At 39.9% G+C, this 26,582-nt stretch overlaps 2 protein-coding genes across 10 annotated transcripts in view; one reads left to right on the top strand and one right to left on the bottom strand.

Annotated features, from left to right (window-relative positions):
* MAJIN (membrane anchored junction protein) overlaps positions 1-26,582 on the bottom strand; it is a 172,536-nt gene that overhangs the window by 107,549 nt on the left and 38,405 nt on the right. The window lies entirely within an intron of this gene.
* Positions 1-26,582, top strand: part of SLC12A7 (solute carrier family 12 member 7) — a 137,144-nt gene that overhangs the window by 102,114 nt on the left and 8,448 nt on the right. For 6 of the 8 annotated variants that reach the window (XM_079983935.1, XM_079983934.1, XM_079983936.1 and 3 more), the window contains exons 9-22: positions 315-482; positions 5,592-5,690; positions 7,098-7,155; positions 7,495-7,669; positions 8,530-8,648; positions 10,393-10,491; positions 11,662-11,781; positions 13,051-13,155; positions 13,968-14,136; positions 18,853-19,048; positions 20,144-20,313; positions 20,856-20,987; positions 22,396-22,503; positions 24,184-24,300. In XM_079983935.1, coding sequence (XP_079840061.1) covers positions 315-482; positions 5,592-5,690; positions 7,098-7,155; positions 7,495-7,669; positions 8,530-8,648; positions 10,393-10,491; positions 11,662-11,781; positions 13,051-13,155; positions 13,968-14,136; positions 18,853-19,048; positions 20,144-20,313; positions 20,856-20,987; positions 22,396-22,503; positions 24,184-24,300 — 1,835 coding nt within the window. The remainder of the gene's footprint in view (positions 1-314; positions 483-5,591; positions 5,691-7,097; positions 7,156-7,494; positions 7,670-8,529; positions 8,649-10,392; positions 10,492-11,661; positions 11,782-13,050; positions 13,156-13,967; positions 14,137-18,852; positions 19,049-20,143; positions 20,314-20,855; positions 20,988-22,395; positions 22,504-24,183; positions 24,301-26,582) is intronic. The other 2 variants (XM_079983938.1, XM_079983937.1) reach the window with 1 other exon arrangement.

Raw genomic sequence — 26,582 nt, 5'->3', positions numbered from 1 at the left:
ACACTCAAAGCCCAGTGCGCCCCAGCCCTGCCTTGACTTGAAATCTGGTTCCATTTACACTTAGCAAATGCTTTACTGCTGACTTCAGCAGAATGCGGAATACATTCATCACACTTTTTTGTTATAAGCCTAATAAACATCTTCATTTTGGGATAAGTAATATCCCAGAAACTTCAAGTGTTCAAAACGAATAAGGTTTTCTTATTGATAAGAGAACCATATTTTGAGGAGGAGTGAATGATTTGCATGAGTTAGTGTTCATATACGTTTAGAGCTGGCCTGAGTGAGTAAACTTTTGTTCTTATTCCTCACAGATAATTTGTGGAGTGTATATGGAGACAAATTCGCAATTGTGGAGAAACAGGATCAGCCATCAGTTCCTGTTTTAGAAGAGACAGATGCGAAAATCAAATACTATGTGTATTCGGATATCATGACCTACTTCACGATGCTAGTAGGAATTTATTTTCCATCTGTGACAGGTATAGTTCCCCTCCCCCCCCCCATCTCTCTCTCACAACTGAAGTGATTCTCTGTGTATTGATTAGAATTGCATATTGGATTTAATTTGCCTAACTCAGCTCTATGTGTCCTAGTTGCACATACATGTAAAAAAAAGTGCATGTAAATGTCTTTTCTGCCAGCACTTATAATGAGATATTTAGTTTAGACACAGTAATATTACTAACACATGGGGTAATCAGACAACAGTCAAGAGTTGAGAATCAAAGAATGTACTACATTGCAAAATAGATTGTGGCAATGTGCAGATTATAATAGAACAAAAAATAGTGGTTAAGCAAGCAGCATTCAGATAATACTGGCAGCTTATCTGCAGATGGGTGGCAAGAGATGTTAGACAGATATGTACAGCCTTATTGGTATATGGAGAGTTAAGTGTGTGCTGTTAGCAGCAGTGAGGTTGACAAAAAAAAATGGGAAGGAGGGAACAGAGATGAAATAAGAAAGAGAAGTGCCTTGGAGTGTGAGAAAAGGAGACAGAGATTGTCTTTGGCATCAGATTGTCAGGGCTTCCTGGGGTCAGATACTATGTGGAGCTGGAGTCAGCTGAACCTTCAGGTCCCTGGAGCTCTTAAGACATTGCATGGCTTCCTGGAATGGGAGTAAGAGGAGAGGCACATAGCAATTTTTCCTTGGGGTCCCTAACTGAACCGAGCTATGCAGGTCAGAGATTCAGTGGTATGTGAGGCTGTTCAGTTAAGGCCTTCAGTTCTGTTCCACTACTCGCATAATTTCTTCATTACTTAACAAAATGTATATACTGTTTGATTGGTTAAAAGAACAACCACCTAAATGGTTTACAAAAATTTACTATATATTTTGGAAAATGGTCTGTCTGTATATTTGTCTGCCCGCCTGTTCTCTATGGGTTCAGACACCAGTCGAGTTGGTATGATTAAACTCTACATGAGGGTTCCTGAGGTTGTGGGGGTGGTCTTCACTGACATTTGGATGCCAGGTGCCATTGTGAATTAAGATAGCGGACCAAAACATGACTTTGCCCAGTTTGGTGTGACGGGCCCAAACTGCGCTGATGTGGATGCTGCTGAAAATATCACCCAGTTTCATGTGACTTTGCCCAATTTGGTGCTACAGGTCCAAACTGCACATATTTGGATGACTCTGAAGGTACTATTGCCCAATTTGGTGTAACAGATCACAACTGTGTTGATGTGGATGCCTCTCAAAATATTGTCACCCAACTTGGTATGAGAGCTCCTGAGATGGAGGCAGCAGTCTTCATCTTTGTTTTGATACTGGATGCTGTTTTGAATCAAGATGGCAAACCAGAAAGATGACTGCCCAAACTGATGTGACTGTTACAAATGAGATCTCCTGAGGTGGAGGAGCTAGTTTTTGCCTACATTTGGATGCCACTGGATGCAGTGAGCCATGTGTCTGCGTTGAAGGCAGGAAACAACAATTTAGGAAGTAGAATGCTCACCCTCTCTGCTGCAAATCACCTCTGTATTTTTCATGGAGGCAAGAAGAGACCTTTCTTGAAAGTTGCATCTAAATTTCATAGAAAGCAGTAATTAGTCCTGCCCACCTTTTGTCTGTCTGCTGCTGACCATCTGGAATTGATGGGGCATTCCACAGATGTCCACAGGACCTTAAAGGGTATAGAGCCAGTGCTTTAGATTAATGGGCATTCTTTTGTCTCATTTCTTCCTTCTTACTTAGGTAAGAAAGTAACTAATTCAACATCATCTAGATCAGGCTTCCTCAACCTTGGCCCTCCATATGTTTTTGGCCTACAACTCCCATGATCCCTAGCTAGCAGGACCAGTGGTCAGGAATGATGGGAATTGTGGTCTCAAAACACCTGGAGGGCCGAGGTTGAGGAAGCCTGATCTAGATGGAGTAGGGCTTTTATCTCCCCAGCCAATGAATCTCAGAAACTGCCTGTGCCAGCTGGGATAACTACTCACTCAGCGAGCACAGCAGCTGCTTCCACTGCCTTTTCTGTCAGTGCAGAGCAGCCACTAAACTCATTCAGCAGACATTACAAGACAGGCAGGTATGCTTCAGATGAAGCACCTTTTGGTCAGAGGGTCCTGCAGCAGGTCCTTTGCCAATAATTAGGTTGCTACCAATTTCCCACCCTATATCTGGAGCATTTAGTATGTCCTGGATTAATGAGCTTCACTAGCAACATAGAAAGAACCATTGGGCTCATATCTGATGGTTAGTTATTATTAATAGTTTCCTGGCTTTAGGTAATTTTAAAGTACTATTTTTTTCGTAGGTTTTTTTTTTTTTTTAAGGAAGTGGGTTTCCTACATTTTAGGCAATGTTCCTCCTAGACCGACTTGGTAGAGCTTAGTGAGAACGCAACTGCATGCTGGGAGCATTCTACTTCCCTAAATTGTTATTTCCTGTCTTCATCACAAGATGATACTGCAGTCTCAGATTGAAGAACTTCTATCAGCATCAAGAACTAACTTTCAGATAGGAACCAATGGTTCCTTTTCACTCATCTATTGTTCAGGCACCAGTCCAGGGCCCACACAATATCCCGTGATTCAGATGTCATGGAGAAATAGAGCTGTGTGTCATCAGTGTACTTACCACACCTGGTCCCAAACCACCTAATGAGTGCTCTCAGAATCTTAATTCTGATATTAAGTAGTATTAGGAAAAGAATTGTTCCTTGCAGCACATGACAGCACAACCCCCAGGGGCTGAAGGGCACTCTCTCAATCCTGTTCTCTGGACTGTCCTGGAGGTAACACAGCGCCTTCAGTTCAGATACTCAGAATTCAAATGTGTAATTCAGAGTGAAGCGTTTAATTTAGTAAGAACTAAGAAATAAGAATTTGTGTGTGTGTGAAAATCTGAGTATATTCAGCATTTAGGGTTTTTTGGCGTGAGAGAAGTATTTTTGGGTACGCAATATGAACAAGTCCTGCAGATGAGATAGAGCATATTATTTTAGTATGACTGCCAAAACAGGGAATGAACTGGAATTTTGTTGGCATCTCTTTCCATGTCTATAAAAATAAGGGCTTTGTCTTCCTTTGTGTTGCTTTGATTCCTGCAAGAAATGGAAGAAGCTGTCCGAACTTGTTCTCTCATGTAATGAATACTATTGGGACATTTGCTAAGGTCATCCATGTCCTGATATTAGCTAATTGGCTGAAAAGAATTGCTGGAACTCTTCCATAGAAGTCTCTTGTACAGCACAAGCTGAACTTTTGTACTGACATCTTCACTTTTTCCTTTATGGTCCTAACACTTTTCTTCACCTTTTTCAAAGTATAGAGGTAGACTTTGTTTTGAACCTTTTGGATTATATGTCTTTTCTTCAGGAGTGAAGCTTGCTTGTAAAATAGTGAAGAAACATTCATTTCGGCAAGCCTTTAGGGGTTGCTTCTTAGCCTTGCCAGAATGGATTGCAGACTTGTTACTAGAAGTTTGCTACAGTGTAGTTTTGCCTCATAATATGATTAAAATGTATTCTTCTCTCAATTCCAACAGGTAGCCTGGGCTGTATAATGTATCAAACAAGGTCGTTATTATGTTCATATGTCTGTGTCCACAAAAGAGACATTGACTACAGCTAATTATAGTTTTTGTATTTGAGTATCACCAAATATTGTTCTCAAAACATAGCTCTTTTATCCTAAATTTATATTTGCACCAAAATATATTTTCTGCTTCTGCCAGTACTTTTCTGCTGCTGGTTTTGGATTTATTATTTATTATTATTCTCTTTATTATTGGAAAACCATAATACATAGAAAACATTTGCAGCATTAGCAAACTAATCATCAACTAATTATCTTTTTTAAAATAATAATTTTATTAATATTATATTTATACACTTTGTAGCCTAGACCAGATATCAAAAATGAAGAAAACAGGTAGTGAGGGAAAGAAAAAAGTTGAGAAAATAAAAATAAAAATGACATATAAAGGAATATTATCTATCCTTGGGCATCTTTTTCTTCAGTAGTCCATGGCTTTTCCAGCCTTTACCCAATAGTCCAAAAGCCTTCGGAACCTTTCTAGGCTCAGCAAAATGTGAAAAGCAGAGTATTTCTCCTAATACATAGCCTGAACTAATTTTCTAAACAGAGAAGACCCTTTTCTGTCTAGCAGCCTCATTGATTAGGCATAGGAGCCTTTGGATCACTGCAAGATGTGGCCAAGAACAAACTTTGACTACAGCTCTTGGTTAAGGAGGAGAGAGCTTAACCACAACCCCGGGTCTGAACTGCACACTATGCCAAAACTTGGCTTGGGTATGCGCTGCACTGAGCTAGAAGGGTTGGGAAGGAACAAAGCAGTTATGAGCTTCTCCCCAGGATGTTCAGGCTAAGCCATGGTTTTGTTTAGCATTGTATGTGACTATGACCATTGTATTGACATTGACATGGTTCTCACATCATTGTAAGTCAGAGTATGGCTTACCATGACTGCACTGACTCCCTATGGGGAATTTGCATCTGCTTTGTTTCTCCCTAGACTCTTTAGGTCAGCACGGGGCAGCAGCTCAGCATGTTGTCTGAAGCTGAGATCATAGTTAAGCTCTCCTACCTAATCATGAGCTATAGGCAAGGTGTGTCTTATGGTTTTGGTTAAGGAGGACACCTTGCCCACAATCCCAGGTTCAGGCAATGTGATAAGCCATTCCTTAGCTTAGCTGCTTCTCTTAAATGCCCAGGGAGAGGCAAAGCAGCTGCAGCTTCCTCCTTGGGAGCCAGCAAATTTGCATATCTGTGCTAAGTTTTGGTTTAATGTGATGTGCAAACGCAGCCACTGTGACTGTTTGTAGAGCTGGCAGTTGGAAAGGACTTTTGGAACATTTGACTCTTGAAGGATCATCATATGCAGACCTTCTTAATAGTCTCCACCAAGTCTTGAAGTTGTTATTCCCTTCCCTTCTCCCTTTCCAGCTCTCTGCTAAAGGTGTGATTGACCAGATATAGTCCTTTGCTTGTTCTGGCAGTAGTATGTTATGGTTGTTGCTTTAATGACAGGTTGCATCTATCAACTTAATATAACTGGAATAATCAGAAACTTGATGACATCCCATTTTTTCCCTATTTCTGTATGTATTTTAGGCATTATGGCAGGTTCAAACAGGTCAGGGGATCTTCGGGATGCTCAAAAAGCTATTCCAACTGGAACAATTCTGGCCATTTTAACAACATCATTTATCTGTATCCTTTTAATGCAATTTGCGGGGGTCTAGATTTAATATGGGACGCAGGTGGCGCTGTGGGTTAGAGCACAGAGCCTAGGACTTGCTGATCAGAAGGTTGGCAGTTCAAACACCCCGTGACGGGGTGAGCTCCCGTTGCTCGGTCCCTGCTCCTGCCAACCTAGCAGTTCGAAAGCACGTCAAAGTACAAGTAGATAAATAGGTACCGCTCCAGCGGGAAGGTAAACGGGGTTTCCGTGTGCTGCTCTGGTTCGCCAGAAGTGGCTTAGTCATTCTGTCCACATGACTCGGAAGCTGCCTGCAGACAAACGGCGGCTCCCTCAGCCTATAGAGCGAGATGAGCGCCACAACCCCAGAGTCGGTCACGACTGGACCTAATGGTCAGGGGTCCTTAGATTTCATATTCTTGGTTTGTTTAATTGGGTTTTTGTTTGAGAATGCACAGGTGGCTGACATACGATAGTAAAATGTGGTTATGAGGGAATCCTAAATATTTTATTTTCAGTATGAGTAGGGTTGTTGGGATTTGATGAACCTTTAAGCAGAAAGCATAAGCCACTTCTCCAGGAATAGTACATCTCGTATTAGTTTATTTAGAAGCTACACCTCATTCTGACTGATTGTTAAAACCGATGGGATTTGCAGCATTAATATTGGTAGATATAAGAGCTTTGTACTATTATAAATGGAAACATGTGAACCATTATAGTATTGTTTGTTTTATAACATTAAATTTAACCAGAGATATATGAAAATAATAAGCTGTAATGGAGCAAATAATAAAGCAAAAACGTGAATCTTTGGAGGGAATATCTCCCTTCTTTTTCTTTTCTGATTTTTTTTTTTTTTTTAATTTTAGGTATAGAAACAGAATATGGTACAGTCAAAGTTTAAATACTCTGCCAAATTCAATGTGGAAGTTAAAACCTTTCCCAAAGAAATCAGTGCTTAGCTTCTTTGGGGTGTGCAGTAATGTGTGCTGTTCTTCTAATGCATGGGTAGGCAAACTAAGTCCCGGGGGCTGGATCCAGCCCAATTGCCTTCTCAATCCGGCCTGCGGACGGTCCGGGAATCAGCGTGTTTTTACATGAGTAGAATGTGTCCTTTTATTTAAAATGCATCTTTGGGTTATTTGTGGGGCCTGCCTGGTATTTTTACATGAATAGAATGTGTCCTTTTATTTAAAATGCATCTCTGGGTTATTTGTGGGGCATAGGAATTCGTTCATATTTTCCCCCAAAATATAGTCTGGCCCCCCACAAGGTCTGAGGGACAGTGGACCGGCCCCCTGCTGAAAAAGTTTGCTGACCTCTGTTCTAATGCTTTCCAGGTGTTCTTGTGGACCTTCTGTTCCCCCCCTTTTCCAATTTATGTTCCTTTTAAGTTCCTTGAGTCTTAATTGCAGATTTGTCCTGCATAGTACTTTTTGGAGCCTGTATAGAAGGAGTCGTCTTGAGAGACAAGTACGTAACAGTGGGGGGGTTTTGCTACATAATTTCAAAAGCTTCCTGTCCATACCAGTTTAAGTGGATGAAAATGTGAGATTGGGAAGTGTATATTGCAGAAGCTGGTATAGATAATTCAAGATAACCTGAAACAGATATCTGCTGCCTGCTTTAAGTTGCACTTTTATTCATCCTGCATGCGTGTCCGTGTTGCCAATGCATGTCTTCCTAGAAATAACATAGCCCTAAATCTTTGGGGTTTTTTGGTGGGGGGGGGGGGAGAAGCAGACTGATATTTGTATAAGTTACTTAACTTTTCTTGCTTGTTTAATGTTGCATATGATCTTTCTCCGCAAGATTTGGACAAGCAGTTAATGGAAACCTGGTGATTGGTACGTTGGCATGGCCTTCTCCGTGGGTCATTGTGATTGGCTCATTCTTTTCCACATGTGGTGCTGGTCTCCAGAGCCTCACTGGTGCTCCCCGGCTGCTACAGGCAATTGCAAGAGATGGCATAGTCCCATTTCTTCAAGTGAGTTTTCCCTTCAAAATTTTCAGTGCTTTCACTATTTTGATTTTTTAAAAAACCCAAATCTGTTGGGTAGCCCAAGCCCAGCCTCTCAGTTTTAGCTGTAGTGATGTATATATCACTTCCCTTGCTGTTGTGATAGGTGGGAGTTGATGTAATATTTCTAAGGTGTGTCACACCCACAGCTGTGGTTTGTTAAGTGTGTTGTGAATTGTAGCTGTGTGAGGGCTGAACTACAGTTCCTATAAATTTTTTTCGGGGGATCATTATGCTTTAATTGTATGGTGCAGATGTGACTGTGGTCTGCTAACATATGCAACTGAGGGAAAAACAGTAAGCTCCATTTGATTTATGCTGCTTGAGGTTTGTGTGTAACAAATACAGTGGTGCCCCGCAAGACGAATGCCTCGCAAGATGAAAAACCCGCTAGACGAAAGGGTTTTCCGTTTTTCGAGGCGCTTCGCAAGACGAATTTCCCTATGGGCTTGCTTCGCAAGACGAAAACGTCTTGCGAGTCTTGCAAGTTTTTTCCCTCCCCCCCTTTTTCTAAGCCGCTAATAGCCGCTTAGCCACTAATAGCCGCTAAGCTGCTTAGCCACTAATAGCCGCTAATAGCGCTAATCCGCTAATCCGCTAAGAGGGATGCTTCACAAGACGAAAAAACCGCTAGACGAAGAGATTCGCGGAACGGATTATTTTCGTCTTGCGAGGCACCACTGTAATAGTTTGACTCTTTACATGGGACCCTGTAATGTTCACTTACATTAAATTCATGCCATGCATTTTTGAAACGTGTATTTCAGATAGATTAAAGCATTAATCCTTTGTGTGTTTATTTTTTCTCCTTTTTTGTTTTTTAAAAGGTATTTGGTCATGGAAAAGCAAATGGAGAACCCACATGGGCTTTGCTTCTCACTGCATTGATTTGTGAGATAGGCATTCTCATAGCTTCCCTGGACAGTGTAGCTCCAATCCTTTCCATGTAAGCATGTGTATTTAGGTTTCACCTATATTTTTGTAATTTATTTTGAAATAATAATAAGTAATAATAATAATAATAGTAATACAGTTACTGTTTAATTTATGATGCTTACACGAATTTTGATGCAGAGAGTTTGAGTGACTTGTAAGAGACTTGCAAGGTAGAATGGGTAGTCAGGAAAGAGAGCATGCAATCTTGTAGCTACAGAGTTTGAGGGCACTATAGGGGTGAAGTGAGAACAAAGGGACGTAGATGGGGAAAAGAACTGATAAGAAGGTGCAACAGTGAAGGCACTTAGAAGTTAATAGAAGTTAACACAGTATGCAACCATTCAGAAAACAGTAATTTGAAAAGATCAAGGGAATTAAAGATTACAAGTTAACGAAAAAAGTTTTGATAAAAAGCCAAATAGAAGAATTTTGCAACAGGCAGTGGGAGAGGAATGAGAAAGTGAAGAAAGTTGTAGCTGCATCAAAAGAGAGAAAAGGGAAGCCGGCATGGAAACATAGACGACTAGCCTTTTAGCAGGCAAGTAAAAAAAACAAACAAAAGCCTTTCATCAAGCAGAGGAAGGACCTTTTATTCTTCCATGGTTAGCAGATAAGGTTGGGTGGCAAAGGAGCAGGGGAAGGGAGCTTTCTCGCTTCTCTTCATGAAATTCCATCAATTCATTGTTGCCAAATGACTTGCTAAATACTAGGCTGGAGTAAGTGATATTTCATGTTATGTTGCATGGCACAGTGAGGCCATTTTTAGCAGTAGCCTGATGACAAGTGTAAAGGGCTATTCTTCCCTGACCAAAGTGTATTATATTACTATAGGACACATGCAGGCAACCCTTGTAGCATCTGTAGGCTCCCTGCTGCCCTCTGAATGTTGGAAAGCCCTTTTGCAAACAGCCATGTACTGTGCTTTGAAGTTCTTGCCCACCTGTCAAATTTACTCCTCCAAGAATGTAGAGATGAGACTCTGGCCTATAAGCAAAAAAAGAAAAATTCCTATCCTTGCCATATATAAAGTGTGTGTGTGTGTGTGTGTGTGAGAGAGAGAGAGAGAGAGAGAGAGAGAGAGAGAGAGAGAATGATGATGATGGATGGAGGGGAAGGAGAGAAGAGAAGAAGAGAGAGAGAGAGGTTATTTGTCCACTTTTGCCTGCCCACTGCTATATCTGGCCTCCAACCACTTCCCAAAAGCAATGCCCCCAACCCAGAAAAGTTTGTCCATCCCTGGTCCAAGATGTAGATGGAATTTGTTGTAGGACTACAACTTCCTTCATCCCTCCAAGCCCAGTTGTTGTGGTATGTTTTGGACAACCCTGCACTGTTGAAATACAGTGGATGCTCGGGTCGCGAATGTGATCCGTGCAGGAAGCACGTTCACAACCCGCAGCACCGCGTCTGCACATGCACAAAGCGCGATTGCTGAAACCTGGAAGTTGCCCGTTCTGGTACATCCAGGTTCGGCGCGGTGCGCAACCCAAAAACACACAAGCGTCTGTAACCCGAGGTATGACTGTAATGCAGCACAGGCAGTTATGTGGGTCATCTGCCTCAGTCCTTGATTACAGGCTATGAGGCTAGCCAGTTGTATCCTTAGGAGAAGTGAACTTTATCACTTTGTCTGTGTCACCTTTTCCCCCTCCTTTTCCTTTAACCTAACTATCTCTGTTCCAGCTATCTCTGTCCCCAAGATTAGAGTGGGTGGTGATACTCATGTCAACTGTAAATATATTTTTCTTTTGTAGGTTTTTCCTTATGTGCTATCTGTTTGTGAACTTGGCATGTGCAGTTCAAACTCTGCTCCGTACACCAAATTGGAGACCTCGTTTCAAGTATTATCACTGGTACGGCATGTTCTTTACAAATTTATTTTTTGAAGGAGAAAAACAAGCATTTGTTTTATAGTACTATGGTCTTTTTCGGTCTAGTAGAAATTGTATTGAGTTGTGTGTGTATGTGTGTATGCATGCAAGAAAGCTGAAGAGAACACAAAATACCTATAAGAAACAATGGAAAGAAAAATGGATTTCTGTGTTGGTTATTCAGTTGTTTCCTAATAGTCTATAGAAGAACAGGAGGGTAGATAAATGCAAACAAGAACACAAAGATAGCTGCTGTTAAACAGAGTATAGGCATGAGTAATAGATTTCATGGGACAAATTAGAATGTAAAGAAAATTAGAAAGGGTTTCCCCCACACATTTGGCCAGTTATTCATGTTCAGAGCGAAGCAAATGAGAAACTGGATTTATTTATTGAGCTCTTGTCATAGCATAATTGTCACCTTTTTAATGCCATTTTCACTTACAAGAAAAGCCCCATGCCAGAGCACAGGCTTTCCAAAAGGGGTGCAGGGGCGAGCATCTCAGCCTCTCATCCCACTGAGACCCCAGGCCATGTGCCCTCTGGAGACCCTCCTCCTCCCCTAGAGCTGCCTGAAGGTTCTGCTGGGGGGCAGGAAAGGGGGCGCAGACAGACGGTGAAGGTTTTTGCTCACCCACTGCTTCCCCTTCTTGGTTTGCATGTCCCAGAGCAGCCCCATGGCTGTTCTTGACCATTTGCTATGAGTCAGCTAAGCCCAGGCAGCCTAAGAGCTCATGGCTGAGATGACGAGGTACGAGGGGACCAAAGGCGGTGGCAGCTGGAGAAGGAAAGGAAGGGGCCTGAGGCTTAACAGAGCCTCAGAAGTTACAACAAAACAATTACACAATGAATTTTTGGAGTGAAAAAATAGGGTGTGACTATTATGTGGTGGCTACAACTATGCAGGAAAATATGGCATTGTTAAAACACTAGTGGGTTGTGTTGTACATTTCATAATTCATTTAGTACAGGGAGATTGGGGCAGGAAAATGGAAAAAACAGGAATATGCCACCCACCTGCCTGTTTTTCTTTCTACCCCCCCCCAAAAAAAATCTGGAGTGACTCGTATATTTGTGTGTGTATTTGTGTATATATAGAGATCTACTTGTACAGCATGAATGTTAACAACTTGTGTTATGTGTTTCTTTTAGGACTCTCTCATTCTTGGGGATGAGTTTGTGCCTTGCCTTGATGTTCATTTGCTCTTGGTACTATGCTTTGGTAGCCATGCTGATAGCAGGATGCATTTACAAATACATAGAATATAGAGGGTAAGAATACACATTTATCTGATCTTCAGTGTAGTTGCTCAAACAATAAATTAAAAAGGTACATTCTTCCTGCACTTCCTTGCATATCTGTATAACTTCTATTAAATTTCACCCAAAAAAACGAATACCCCCCCATCAACTTCTATAGGAAAAGTATGTGTGTTTTCCATACCTTGTTGGGGTTTTCAGCAATTTTCTGGGCTAGAAACGTGGAGGTTTAATTAAAGATATTGTTTACATAACCTTACATAAATGCCATTTAACTGCTATCCAGTTATGTGAGTTTGTGAAATACATGAATCAGTGATGTTCAGATTTCTTGTGTGCTTTTCAAAGTCCTCCTGTGATTTTACAGTAAGGAGAATAGGGAGACAGCATATGTAGTTGCATGACCCAGCTACTGAAGTTGATGCTACTTTACCCTGTTTAAATTTGTGTAAATATAAATAAATATATCATTGGGTTCACCAGCCCTACCGCATCACCTGGACTCGTATTTAAAAATATATGAATTATGGATAGGAGGGCTCATGCTGGCATGGCACATGGCCCACCTAGGAAATTATTCCACAAACTGGGCACCAGTGGAAAAAGGAACCAGTTAATATGAATATGCAGAGGTGCTCCGTCTAGGAACAGTTATTAGAGTGGGATCAAATTGGGATGATTCAGGATGCAATACATCAATAACGTGTCCTGGTCAAGCTTTTTGACATGAACATGATGCTCTGTGCTTGTGCAACTCCCCATTTGTTTCAGTGAGGCATGAAAGTTCCTGGCAGATTATGTCATGTAAGTCTTTGTCACTTGTATCTGAAGGCCCAGTTCATCCATTCCAGTTGCTTCATCATCTACTAAAGACTAAAACAGAGACCAGGACTTAAAGAGGATATAAATTGGCTGCAAAGTAATAGAAAATTCATTTTTCTCATTTATTACTTTCATCCAATATAATCTAATTCCAAACCCACCAAAATAAATTAAATTTCCGGTGTTTTGTAAAAAGTTCTCTTACTCATACGTTTTCATTTAAATGAATTCACCTTTACTGTTTTTCAAACACTTCCACATGAAAGCAGTGGTTCACATATATTCTTTCATGGGTTTACAGTCAGGTAGAATAGTTTTTTAAAATAAACTGTAATTGCAAAGTTGTGTCAGTCTAGACCCAATATATTTTTGTGTATTATCTTATGTTTAGCGAAACAATAGAGGTATTATCATAAACATACAATTTTTTTGACTCTCCTTTTTATTTCTTCTTTTAAGAGCTGAAAAAGAGTGGGGAGATGGAATCAGGGGATTGTCCTTGAATGCTGCTCGTTACGCTTTGCTTCGGGTTGAACAGGGTCCTCCTCATACTAAAAACTGGAGGTAAAATTAAATGCACTATATTTAATAAATCCATTAAAGTTGCAATCCTATTCCTAATAATTGGAAGTAAGTTCCATTAAACTCAGTTTTTAAACTTGCTTCTAAGCCAGGCATGTCCAAAATCCATCTCGGGGGCCTAATCTGGCCCGCTGGTCGATTTAATCCGGCCCCCGTGGCAGTATATGTCCTGGGGTAAAACCCTAAAAAAAGCTCAGCAACTTCAATCCTAAAAAAAAAAAAAGCCTCAACAACTTTGGGGTAAAATTGTAAAAAAAAAACTCAACAACTTTGGTCAGCCCTCCCGAAAATTCACTTCATCAAATCCGACCCTCTTTGAAAAAAGTTTGGGTACCCCTTTTCTAAGCAGACATGAGCTAAGTCTGATCCTGGTGTCCCTAGTTGTTGAGATTAAAACTTGCTGCTGTCTAAATAGTCCCATCCTGTATTCTTGGACCCTCAAGAGCAGGGGTAGACTTCCATTTATTGTTGGACTTGCAATTCCCATCAGCCTCAGTCAGCATAGCCATTGGCCCAGGATTATGAAAGCTGCAGTCAATCAACATTTGGTTATCTCTGTACTAGAGTGTGATGGAATGCCAGGAACTGGTTTTCTCCTCTCTCTCTCTCTCTCTCTCTCTCTCTCTCTCTCTCTCTCTCACACACACACACACACACACACACACACTGTTGTCATAATCCTGCATTATATATTTCACTAACCCCAAAGTCGTCTGCGACTAGACTTAACTGTCAGGGGTCATTTACCTTTTTTATCAGCTATTTTACTTAACTTACTTACTGTATTACTTCAGGCCACAAGTCTTGGTTCTTCTGAACTTGGATTCAGAGCAGGTGGTAAAACACCCACGGCTCCTTTCATTCACCTCTCAACTGAAAGCTGGGAAGGGTCTGACCATTGTGGGATCTGTCCTTCCAGGAATATACTTGGATAAATTCACAGAAGCTCAAAGGGCTGAGGAGGTATGTATTAAAAACACAGCTGCAGTAATAAAATTTGCAAATACGAATAGCTTGGGTTTAATCGTTTTAGAAAGCACTGATTTTTCTGCTATAATATATTCTGTAATTTTGACTATATTTAAGCATGTTGGGAAAGGGTAGTCAAAATATTTTGGATCTTTAGGTGCACTTAAATGATGACATTTGTTGGATCTAATTACTACAAATGCGATTATTTATGATCATATTATGTCATTGCTTTAGTGATATAAATCTAGAAAACGCTGCAGTGAAAATGATTTATTTTTTAAAAAACCATGGGCTAGAGATTGAAGTAGTTAGTTAATATGTACTAAGGTGCAATACTCAGTCAGTGATAGTACTGAAAAATGAATGGAGGAGAGTACGAGGGAGGAAAAACATGTGGACTCAAACTATTAACCAAAGCCAAGGGATTATAAAATGTTCTGGCCTCGGCATCCATTGTAATTAATTATGTATCAAAAGGATTTTTACAAAGATGATATCAGTGACAACTTGATATTTACTATAGATTGGAATTATATTCTCTAATGATTTATATAAATACTTGTATATAATGTTCATGCAAGACCATGACCTTACATTGGTTGGTGTGCTGTGTGAGAGAATCATGTAAATGCCGCTTATTATAACTGATATATTTTTTTTGAGGGGGAGACAAGGTAGTTAATAAAACCAACATCCTCATATCAGCAGCACTGGTCTTCTGTTTCCTTTGGTGAATATGAAAAGACTTACAGAGTTGGAGAAACACAGTACAGTGGTACCTCGGGTTAAGTACTTAATTCGTTCCAGAGGTCCGTTCTTAACCTGAAACTGTTCTTAACCTGAAGCACCACTTTAGCTAATGGGGCTTCCTGCTGCCGCCGTGCCGCTGCTGCACGATTTCTGTTCTCATCCTGAAGCAAAGTTCTTAACCCGAGGTACTATTTCTGGGTTAGCGGAGTCTGTAACCTGAAGCATATATAACCTGAAGTGTATGTAACCCGAGGTACCACTGTACAGTTAACCTGGATTAGTGTTGGATAATCAAGAGCCCCACATTACTGAGGTCATTAATGCCTTGCTATTTGGAAAGGTGGGATTGCAATCGGATTTGAGGTCAGGGTTCCATCAAATATATTCGTTGAGATAGATAGCTACAAAATATAGTCCCAAAGTGTCAGAAATCCTGCAGATTTCAGCTGTAAAATTAACAGAATAATAAGAAAAGCAATTCATGAAGTCAAAGCTTTGTAATGAGCTTTACACTTCATTTTATGAAGACGCTAGGAAATGGGTAATTAGTACATGGCTTGGCGGTCCTAATTCTTTCTTCATTAGTTTCAATTTTTGAAATGTTAAGTCCTTCCAAAAAGTAAGCTTGGCTCTAAAAAGCTCACATAGAGATCTTCAGCCTGAACTAAGATTATCTTTGGAAGAGCTGTGCACTAATGGGGAATCTAATGTTAACACAAGCATTGAGTAGCCAGACTTTTGTATTGCTGTCAGTTCCATCTATTTTTTAATAGAATATTTGAGGGTAAGTCTAAGACAGACTGACTTTAATAAGCAAAAGAGAAAATTAGGGAAGAGCAGGTTTGCTCTGCCAAATGTACTGTTCTGCTGGCTTCTGGTTTAACTTGGAGGAATTCTAAAATTAATATTAGAATTGGTAACATTGCCTTTTTGGTACCCTTTACAGTTTTTAATCTTTGTTTTTTGCAGGTTACCAATATGCACTGGCATATGTGTGCATTGATTAAACAGTAGCATAAAAATGAATCCTGATGCAATTGTGTCAAGATCCTTTTTTACACTGCAGTTTCAGTCTATAGCCTTGTACTGGTGCAAACCCGTAAGCCTGCAAGAAAAAGAAGATGTAAACTGAGAACTTAAGCAAACTGTGTATGCTCTGTAGTCTGTACAATGCCTAGAGTGGGGTGCGGAGGAAGATTGCAACACGTTTGTGCCACTCCACAAGCAAAATTCGTAGTTCCATTAATTCTCCCCATCTCCAGCCCGGAGAGGGATTTTGAGAAGGAAACATCCTTACAACAGGAACTTTCAGCACATTTTGTCTGTCTCTGGAGTTCTGATTCCTTCTTATAATTCCTTGGGTTAGGATGGGGATGTAGGGTTCAGGGAAGACATTTGCTTATTAATTAGTAGCTTTAAGAGCAGATGCTGTCTGGGAAACAAGCCTGATACCCTGGGCTGGCTGGAACAGCCAACAGAATCTGGGTACCAGTTGTCAGTCAAGCAGGATATTTTTATTAAAAGCATTGTAATACATTGTGTCCCTGCCCCAAATGAGGCAAGTATTTCAAGTAGCAGTATTTATACACTTTTCAAGCAAAGAGGAAGCAAATGGGTAGTTATATGGCAATACTTCCTTCTACTAGCTTATACTGGTTTAATCACGAGGCCTAACAACTTTCTTATTTTTCCGTCCTTCCTGATTCCTCAACAGTTTACAGCATTAGCTCCTGCGTATGTGTTGCTACGTCATTCTCTTGTGGTTCTCTTGCAAGCACAACCTCCACATTCCGACCATCACTTGTTCAGCCCTTCTGACATCTGACACAATGGGCTGTGGGGTTCCCCACTACAGTTAGAAGTATCCTCCTTTTGCCTGGTTTGAGGCTGCGCAGGCTCCCTGTGAAACTAGAGCAGTAAGCCAGTGGGAACAACTTCTGCACGCTGGGGGTGCACTGTGAAATTTAAGCAGGCCAGCTTTGAAGTTGGATAGTACAATGCAGAGGACTGCTGTGACTCAGTGACCCACCTCATATTGATTGGTTCGTTGCTCTTGAATGTACGATTTTATGGCCGCTTTCCTTCCATGACATTCCTCCTTTGGGTACTTTAGGCATACTTTGGGTCTAAGTAACTCCATTACTTCTTGCCCCACCTCCAGCCCTTGTGCCATTGGGTATTCAGTGTGACAAGAGGAACTGCATAAAGAACTGGATGAAGAAGACTCAGATCTTATATAATTTTATATAATTTTGTGTTTACCAATTATTTCAAGAATACCTTTAAGCAGAATTTTTGTGTGGGTATCCCATGCTTTCTCATTCAAAGTGCGGTGTAAATTAAAGGTTTGCTTTATTTTACATCTACTGTACTGCACCTCCTATGTGATTGCAGACTGACTTTTTTTTTGTATTAAGCACCAAAAGTCAACATTATGTTTTTGAACAAAACTGTATCCAGGAAGACTCAAAATAGTTCCTTCCGTGCAGTGACAGAGCTTGAAATCGGACTTTGCACTGCAATGTGCAATTAGAATGAACATAAGATCATTTGTGGCTTGGTGCTTAAAGCAGAACGCTTTATTCTTGGCCTGTGCAAGTCAGCATTTACTTAAATGTAGCACCCTCTTAATATTTAACAAGGTATTGAAGCTCAGAGATCTGCCTGGAGTAATTCCCAGAAACGAAAGGAGATGGCTCAGCGGTTAGTAAATGGTTGCCGAGATGAATTTTTAATCACAATAGTTTGATTATTTAAAAACCAGTTACTCTGTTGTATTCTGAACACAATTTTACCATTGTCCCTTGCTACTGGAAAGATGAAAGTTTTATTTACTTTGAATAAACACTGTATACATACAGGTTGTGCAGCAACGCGTTCTCTGAGCAACGCCAAAAAAAAGTAAAATGAAAAGAACAAGAGAAAAGACAGCATAATATAAAAGCTTTTTAGCTCTCAGAGGAGGTAAGGCCAGCCACACCTTAGAAGCCCAGTGTCTTAAGATAACAAAAACATAACCAAAAAGCCGTGAAGAAGGCACCAGAAGGCACCCTCTCTTGGGAGTCTGTCTGGGAAGCATCAGGGTTCCTATCTATACAACATATATTGCTAAAATTATTCAAGAATAAATGCAAATCATGCCAACGATAGCTTTAAAACCAGGAATAGCTCTGGCCTGTACAGATTTTCTAGCTTTAGAAGCAAAGGCTTATCAAGGTTCCATCAGCACAGATTTTCCTTGTGCAATGAAATCTTCTCCCGCACTCCCCCCATGCTCCCCCTAAATATGTTTTGGGGTTCCTCCAATCCTCTAAAGCATATTTGGGGATCACCGGGGGAGAAAGGGGAAAATTCCTGTTGTATTCTCTGGAATCCTTGCACTAGTTTTTATTAGGGCAAATGAGTTAGTTGAATACAGTGTCATATTATATGTAATTAGTAGTCCACATCACAGAAGAAGATTGCATATCTAATTATTCCCAATCTCCTCTTATTTATGAAAATGGATAGATTTGCACCTTATTTTTAAGTAGTAAATCTAATTTCCAGATAACAAAGGTGATAATTAGTTCAGTAATTCATTTTCTCACTTTAGGCCTTTAAGTGTTTCATTTAACACTTTCCCTCTAATTCAACCTTGTTACTTAATAATGTTAAATATCAAACTGGTATTTCTGGGAGTAGTTTAATAGTCATTGTAATTGGTTAGAATTGTGTGACTTTGTGGATAACGTTTTAAATGTCTGAAATATAACTTAGTAGGAAATCCTTATTTCAAAAGAGAAGCCTGATTTTATTGCCGGAAATCCTGCTTGCTTAAATTTCCTTCCTGTATGTTTACAGCTGAACAATGCAGAAACCCTAATAGAACTGTCCACAGTATTTTAGGAAATGCTTCATGCTTTAATATTCTGTTATGAGTGTTTATAAGTATTTATGTATCTTTTCCCCCTACAGAATATTCGATCATTAATGGGAGCAGAGAGGACCAAAGGATTTTGTCAGATTGTGGTATCATCCACTGTTAGAGATGGAATTTCCCATTTGATTCAATCTGCTGGCCTTGGAGGGATGAAGCATAACACAGTCTTGATGGCATGGCCTCAGTCCTGGAAGCATACTGATAATCCTTTCTCTTGGAAAAACTTTGTTGGTATGTGTGGCTGTACAAGTTATACAAATCATATTCACAACATGCAATATAATAGCACTTCATCTAATTCATCTAATTGACCTCTGAATGTTCAAAATTTCCAGTATGAAACAGTGTCCTGAAATAGAGGTTTTGAAAAGAGCATTTCACAGATTGACCTTAGTGTCCTCCTGGAGTGGCGCTGTCACACTGTTTCATGGTGTTCCATTCCTAACTGTAGGATCATTTCCAGGGAATAGCATTGGATGATTTCTGTTTGACTCCATGGCCATTGTGCTGTGGAGTCTTGCAGAGTTTTCTTCTTGTGCCTAGTGCTATTTAACGCCTGTATGATCTTGTGCCTTGGGTGAAGGATGGGCCTCTGAAAATACAAAAGCCAGTCAACCCTGGCTCAAGTAATTATTTAAAAAATGCACTATGCCAGGGATGTCCAACAGGTCAATCACAATCTATTGGTAGATCCCTGGGAGGTTTTGGTAGATCACAGTCATCACTGGCTCCCTTTCCTTAGCGGCGGCAAAAGAGTATCCGTCCCTGCCCCCCGCCCTCCATTCTTGAATGATCTCTAGAACGGAAGATGATTTTTTCCGCTGTGAGGCTGACTGTCTTCTTAGTGATCTTTTGATTTTCCCTTTTATACCTTAAAAAAAAAGCTCAGCAACTTTGACCTGAACCACCCCCAAAAGGGGCAGTTTTTTATTCTGTGAGTAGATCACAGTCTCTTAGTTGGACGTCTCTGTACTATGCAAAGTGTACAGGTTATCTACATTTAATTATTTTGTGCATCACTGTGGCACAGATACAGCTCAAACTTTTATTAAACCTTTAATATGTCCAACACGACAAGAACCAAACTTCAGTGGTACAGATTCTGCTTTGCTTGCGGACTATTCCAGGCTCAATCTCAGGTAGAGTTAGGAGATCTTCCTGCTTCAAATGCTGGAAAGCTACTGTCAGGCATTGTAGACAATACTTACTGAGCTAAATAGACCAGTGTTCAAACTTGGTATAAGGCAGCTTCTTCGGTTCCTAACAAGGATAAAAGTTTTTTAAAATACCAATAGTGGTTTTCAGCAATCCTGTTTCTTTTTGCAGACACTGTTCGAGAAACAACGGCTGCACAGCAAGCCCTTCTAGTTGCCAAAAATATAGACTCGTTCCCTACGAATCAAGAGCGTTTTAGTGAGGGCAACATAGATGTTTGGTGGATTGTTCATGACGGAGGCATGTTGATGTTGCTTCCTTTCCTGCTGCGACAACACAAGGTACTAGCCTTTCTTTCCATTGGGAAACTCTGCTTTTAAATGAACAAGTGTTCATTGTAAGGTCCTTGAGGCTAGGAACTTTTGTATGTGAAATCCTATGAAGGATCCAGATAGTTCTGCATAAACAAAACAACAAGTAGCCTGGACATGAGATATAGTCAGTGCAGGATCTCTTTGTGCAATAAACCTTTGGAGTATAACAGAAGGCCTGATTTTCTCTTATTGAGAAGTGTTTCTGTAAGCATAATGATGGAACATCTGAAGTCATCTGCATACAGAGAAGTTCTAAAGGCTGGAGATTATGTGCATGAAGTCACTGCGTTCTTCCTCACTTTCCTCTTGTCCAGCTACATTGGACTTCTTCTGGTAGTGGAAAGCTTATGAGAGATGGCCATTAAGCAGGAATGCAGTGCTACACTGTTAGCAGCGCTAACAGCAGAAAACCACAGTAAAGAACCAGCAGCAGTACATTGCCAGCTATAAAGTAATGAGAAATCACTTGCACATTTGTAAAAAAAAAAAATGTTCTCTCTTACTGACAGGTTTGGAGAAAATGTAAAATGCGCATCTTTACTGTAGCTCAAATGGATGACAATAGTATTCAAATGAAAAAGGATCTCCAGATGTTTTTGTACCATCTTCGAATTAATGCCGAGGTCGAGGTTGTTGAAATGGTAAGGTTTTTGATGCACCCAGTTAAGCTTTCATTAAATGTTTATGTTTATCCTTAGCTGAGGAACGTTATTTAAGATGTCCATTGTGGGGAAAAATACCTACGTGTAATTTAAAAAAAAAAAAACCACACCCTGCTTTTAGTGAGCTCCAAAGCAACTCACATAGTTGTGTGTGTGTATGCCTCGGGCTTGTGGTTTGTTTCATGCCAACAAACCCTGAGCTATAACCAAGATTTGTTCTTCTCTCACCAATCAAGCTTGTTTGTGGAGACAAATCTTGAGCCTGGGTTCAGACAGCACGAAAAGCCAAGCTCTGTTTTGTTTTGTCCATGGCACATATTTTGTTTTAAATCAGTGTCTTAAAAAAACACCAAAAAGACACTTAATATAATTTTGAAATACTCCCAATCCAGATTAGGTTATGAGCTAAGCAAATTCACATCCTAGTGGGAAAGTTAAAACAGGTGCCTCACTGAAGTTAAACTGACTTGATCGTGTCCATTTATTTTTTCTTCCACCCTGGTAGAAATCTGAATGCTCCTTTAAGAGTTTACATCTGGCTGCACAAATAGGTCGCTGTGGCTGCGTGGGCTGTCTTTTCAACCAGTGCAAGTTAGACTTGAGGGACCCTTTCTTCTCTAATACTTTCATCATTTGTGGCTGTAGTCCCAACAGAGAGGAAACTGGCCTCTATTTTAGCTCCCTCTACTGGAGGATGTAGTTGAATAAGGTTGGAATATGTGTGTTTATATCCATCTGAAAAGGGGACAGAGGATGAGAGTATGACTACAGTAAGCCCGCAACATACTTGGGACTTACATTCCGGGCAACGCATGTGAAGCCAAAATCATGTATAGACAAAACACAATGGGTTCAATGGCAGATGGGTTTGCCAAAGTCATTTCCCCAAAACTACACCCCCTTTCTTCCCCTTTCCTTCTTTTTTTTAAAAAAATGCCAGGTGCATAAAGCAGAATGTGTATGAGTTAAATGCACGTAAATTGCGGGCTTAACTGCATATGTAAACCAATTAATATTTGTCCAAGAATCCATTATCTTCACAGGGTATATTGGCTCTATATTTTTAATGAGGAAACGTGCAACTTTATGTTTCAGCAACGTAAGTTGCAGCAGAAAAGTGGAAGAATGTGTTGCCCCCCCCCTTCCTCCATTTTGAGGGGCAGTTAAATCATCAGGGTCTACATAGACAGTTTGCATCTATTCTAAATAAAAATTAGCACAATTTCTCATTGCAATTTTAACTTGATGCTTCCTTTTTCATTCTTTTTTTATTTTTATCATCTTTCTTTCTTTGCTTTTGGGGTATTCTCAGGGGATTGACCCAAACATCAGGGCTTCTAGCATATGTTTTCTTTTTATTGCAAATAACATTTATTTATTTTTCCAGTTTGAAAATGATATTTCAGCATTTACGTATGAGAAGACCCTTGTGATGGAACAGAGATCTCAGATGCTAAAACAAATGCAGCTTTCTAAAAATGAAAGGGAAAGAGAGGTAATCCATTTTATTTTCTTATTTTTAAAAACAATGAAAATAATCTATGAGCGAACCCAAACTCTGGTGCTAATTAATGAGGTCATTACTGGCCTTCCCCAAGGTATCAGAAATGTAATCAAGGTGTAACAGCTATCCAAGGCATCAAATTATTTGGGGCAGCTGTTTTAACTTAAGAACCATCATCCACCAGGATGAGCCCAACTATGAAATGAGCAGGAGCATTCATGTTAGTTAGGTTTGCTGAATGAGTGCTTTCTGGTAGAATCAATCCTATATTTATTAATTGGTGAAATGTGTCACTTGGATTTACATTGTTCTCCCTGACTCAGCTGTCCATGGAGGCGCAGGTCAATTCTGTGTCCAGGGCAGCTGTCTACCAGCTCCATCTGGTACTCCAGCTGAGACCCTACCTGCCCACAGACTGTCTCACCAGAGTGGTGCATGCTCTGATTATCTCCCACTTGGACTACTGCAATGTGCTCTACATGGGGCTACCTTTGAAGGTGACTCGGAAACTACAATTAATCCAGAATGCGGCAGCTAGACTGGTGACTGGGAGTGGCTGCCAGGACCACATAACACTAAAGGATCTTCACTGGCTCCCAGTACGTTTCCAAGCACAATTCAAAGTGTTAGTGCTGACCTTTAAAGCCCTAAACGGCCTTGGTCCAGTATACCTGAAGGAGCATCTCCACCCCCATCATTCAGTCCTGGACACCGAGGTCATCCTTCAAGGGTCTTTTGGTGGTTCCCTTATTGCGAGAAGCAAAGTTACAGGGAACCAGGCAGAAAGCCTTCTTGGTAGCGGCACCCTCGTGGAACACCCTCCCTTCAGATGTCAAAGAGATAAAGAACTACATAACTTTTAGAAGACATCTGAAGGTGGCCCTGTATTGGGAAGTTTTTTATGTTTGATATTTCACTATGTTTTATATATGCTAAAAGATACCCGGAGTGCCTGGGGAAACCCAGCCAGATGGGTGGGGTATAAATCATAAAAAATATTATTATTATTATTATTATTATTATTATTATTATTATTACCTACAAGAGCAGTGCCATTTATATCAAAGAGGATTCAATCCACAAGTACATGCTTACGAAAGTGAAGATCAGAAATGGTTATAAAATACAAAAAAAAATGGAGTTTTTGTTCTAATAAAAGACTTCCCTTTAGAATATTTTTTTCACTGAAAACATTAAAGGACAGCACTGATTTGAAACAAGAATTACCCTATCTAGAGTGGACTTCCAAACCTATGACTTCCAAACCCCTTATATCAACATTTTAGTTAGCGGGCTTCGTCAACTTTTTAACAACGGATTAGCAGACAAATTTTCTTTTTAAAGAAATCCTTGGCTCTTTCACTATGTCCGTAGGGTCTTTGGATTTTCAGATTTACTCTCATAGTGGAAAACTAACTTAAGCACAGAAAGCATCTTATGGTGGGGAGGAACACCACTGTACTCCTTGCCTCAGGTCAGCATCCTTGCTGTCCCTTAACGGGAGGTGGGGGCAGTAAGGAACCTGCCACTGCAATCCATGATAAGTTACCCAGTGCAGTACCCATTGTTTAGATGTACTATGCTTCCTTCTGTTGTTTAACTAGTGCCATTGTATTTTATGAGCTAATGATATGCTTTTTCCGGTTGTGCCTGGTGACCTTCCTGTCCCAGATTCAGAGCATCACTGACGAGTCTCGTGGCTCAATCAGAAAGAAGAGCCGCTCTAGCCCACAGTGTATTGGTCAAGATGTAGACAATCTGCTACCTAATGACATTCAGGAGGAAGAGGTAGAAATTGTACCCACCTGACTGTTCCCTTCCCATGACAACACTTACAGTGCCATTGTAAACCATAGCTGTACTAATTACTACCACTAACCTGCTCTAATTCTTACTAATTACACTATTATATGTAGGGAATACCATTCCTACGGTATAAAAGCAGATGGGTTTTTTAAAATAGAAATTTCAATGTGCAGCTTTTCAGAATAGACCATTCTGAATATTCCCCCCGCCCCCCGCCCCCGTAATCTTTAGTTGAATTACTTGGTTGAACAACATGGTATTCAAGTCTTATGTTCATAGGGGAAGCCCCTGAATCTGGTATCAATGCTATGTATATTAAAGAAAGATTTGTGGTACTCCTCTCCACACGGGAACACACATGTTCAAAATTCTGAGTTTCCAGGAAAGACAGAAATTTGGAAAGTTGTTTTCAGAACTTTCCTGGAATAAATGCATTCATAAGCATTCTGCAGTTATATTTATTGCAGTGATTTCTTCCATGAAGAAATCATAGGACCACCAGAATTGTCACTCTGAACCAATCAAACAACTCTAGGCAATATTTAACAGAAATATTTAAAGGCTATCCAGGTTAGCACTCAAGACACTCCCTTCAGGAAACATACAACAATAAGATTCTTCATTTTTTAAAAATCATGATCTTTGAAATTAGAAACCGAATCATTGATCACAAACTACCACAGTTCCAGTATTTATGAGAAATCTCAACCTTTATCACACTCAGCTGTGTGCAAAATTGTAGCCCTTCTCTCATTTTGTTAAGTTCCTTAGATTTAATAATAGACTTCAGCAATAATTTTGTGTTTCTGAATCTTGATTCTTCATATAGAAATAATGATTGCCTTTAATGTTCTACAGAATGCCATGATACATGTACTACACTTAAAGCTCAGTTATAATTTAAAAAATGGCACTTCAAGTGTGGCTCCTTGTGTTCAAACCCGGATGTCCTAATTTTAGTTCTTAGCAATGTGGAATGTCCTTTTGTAGATCACCTTTAGTAAGTTCAGTGTAGTTGTGTGTTTGAAGTGATAACAAAATAATCCAAAATTAGAATTTAGTAAATGTCACCCCTTTCTGTTCTTTTAAAATGTTGTATTTAAATCCCATGACTTATAAGATCTTTAATGTTTTCAATCCAGCAGTAACTGATGTCAGTAATTGTCATTCGTGTCCTAAAGCCTGAGATATTTTTTTAAAAATAAAAACATTAACCTAAATGTTAATACCTTTATTGGATATTGTTTGGCTTTATCCGTCTGATAGTATCTCCTCTTTGAAACAAGTCTGAATTGTTTGTTGTTAACACTAGTGTGGTAGATAGTTGTGTTTATTCCTTCATTATTCATTGCACTGTTCTGCATTTTTGACGAACAGTTTGTCGATATAAAAGTAGAATGTTTCTCGGTTATTGAAATTAAGGAATATAATAAGCAGCACTGTATAAGCGAAAATGCATACATGTTAACTCAAACTAGTTTTAAGATAATTCAGTAATGTAATTAAGACTTTGTGACAGAATTACAGCATTTCAGCATTTTGTGCATTGATGCAAACGTTAATGAGAAAGCTCTCTGGTTGAACTGGTTACATATGATATATAGGATGTTACAGACTTGTATTCACAGGTGACATACAGAGCCTTTCCAGAGAATAATTTTATTGCGCAGTGTTTCCTGCTATGCTGCTACATTTCATAGTACTCAAATATCAATATTTTGATGCTGTTAAAATGTATTCCCTCCTCATCTATTGTGATAGCGGGTAATATGATGAATATGGAGGTGAGATATTAATGAATAATTTGGATGGTGCCTGTGACTTCTGGTGACAAGTGATGCAAGTTCTTACAACCAGTGAGCTTGCTATTTTGTGACAGTTTTTAATTTTAAAGTTTATACCTATTAAGCTTGGGCAGGCTAAGAAAGGTATAGATTTTACACCAGAGCTGTAACTCTCAGCAGTCAAAAGCAGTGGCTTTGTAGTATTCTAAATGCCAGATTTTGTTTCAGAAGTTCCTTGACCCAAAACTCTTTCACACTTTACTGTCATGTTGCTCTGTCTAAAGAACAGTAGCGCCATCTATGGGAATAGGATTGAATGGCATGTGGCTTGCTATATTATCATGTAATTTCCCAACTAAAATATGTAATTTGTCCCTCCGGTCAGCCCCCATGCCCAGGAACTGTAAAATGGCCAATGCAACACCAGTTTTTGAAAAGGGATTCTGGGAGGATCTTAGAGATTATATGCTGGTTAGCTTG

This window comes from Podarcis cretensis (genome assembly GCF_951804945.1).
Source record: "Podarcis cretensis genome assembly, chromosome: 7".
In the NCBI taxonomy this organism is placed as follows: Eukaryota; Metazoa; Chordata; class Lepidosauria; order Squamata; family Lacertidae; genus Podarcis; species Podarcis cretensis.
This window is presented reverse-complemented; position numbering and strand designations above follow the sequence as displayed.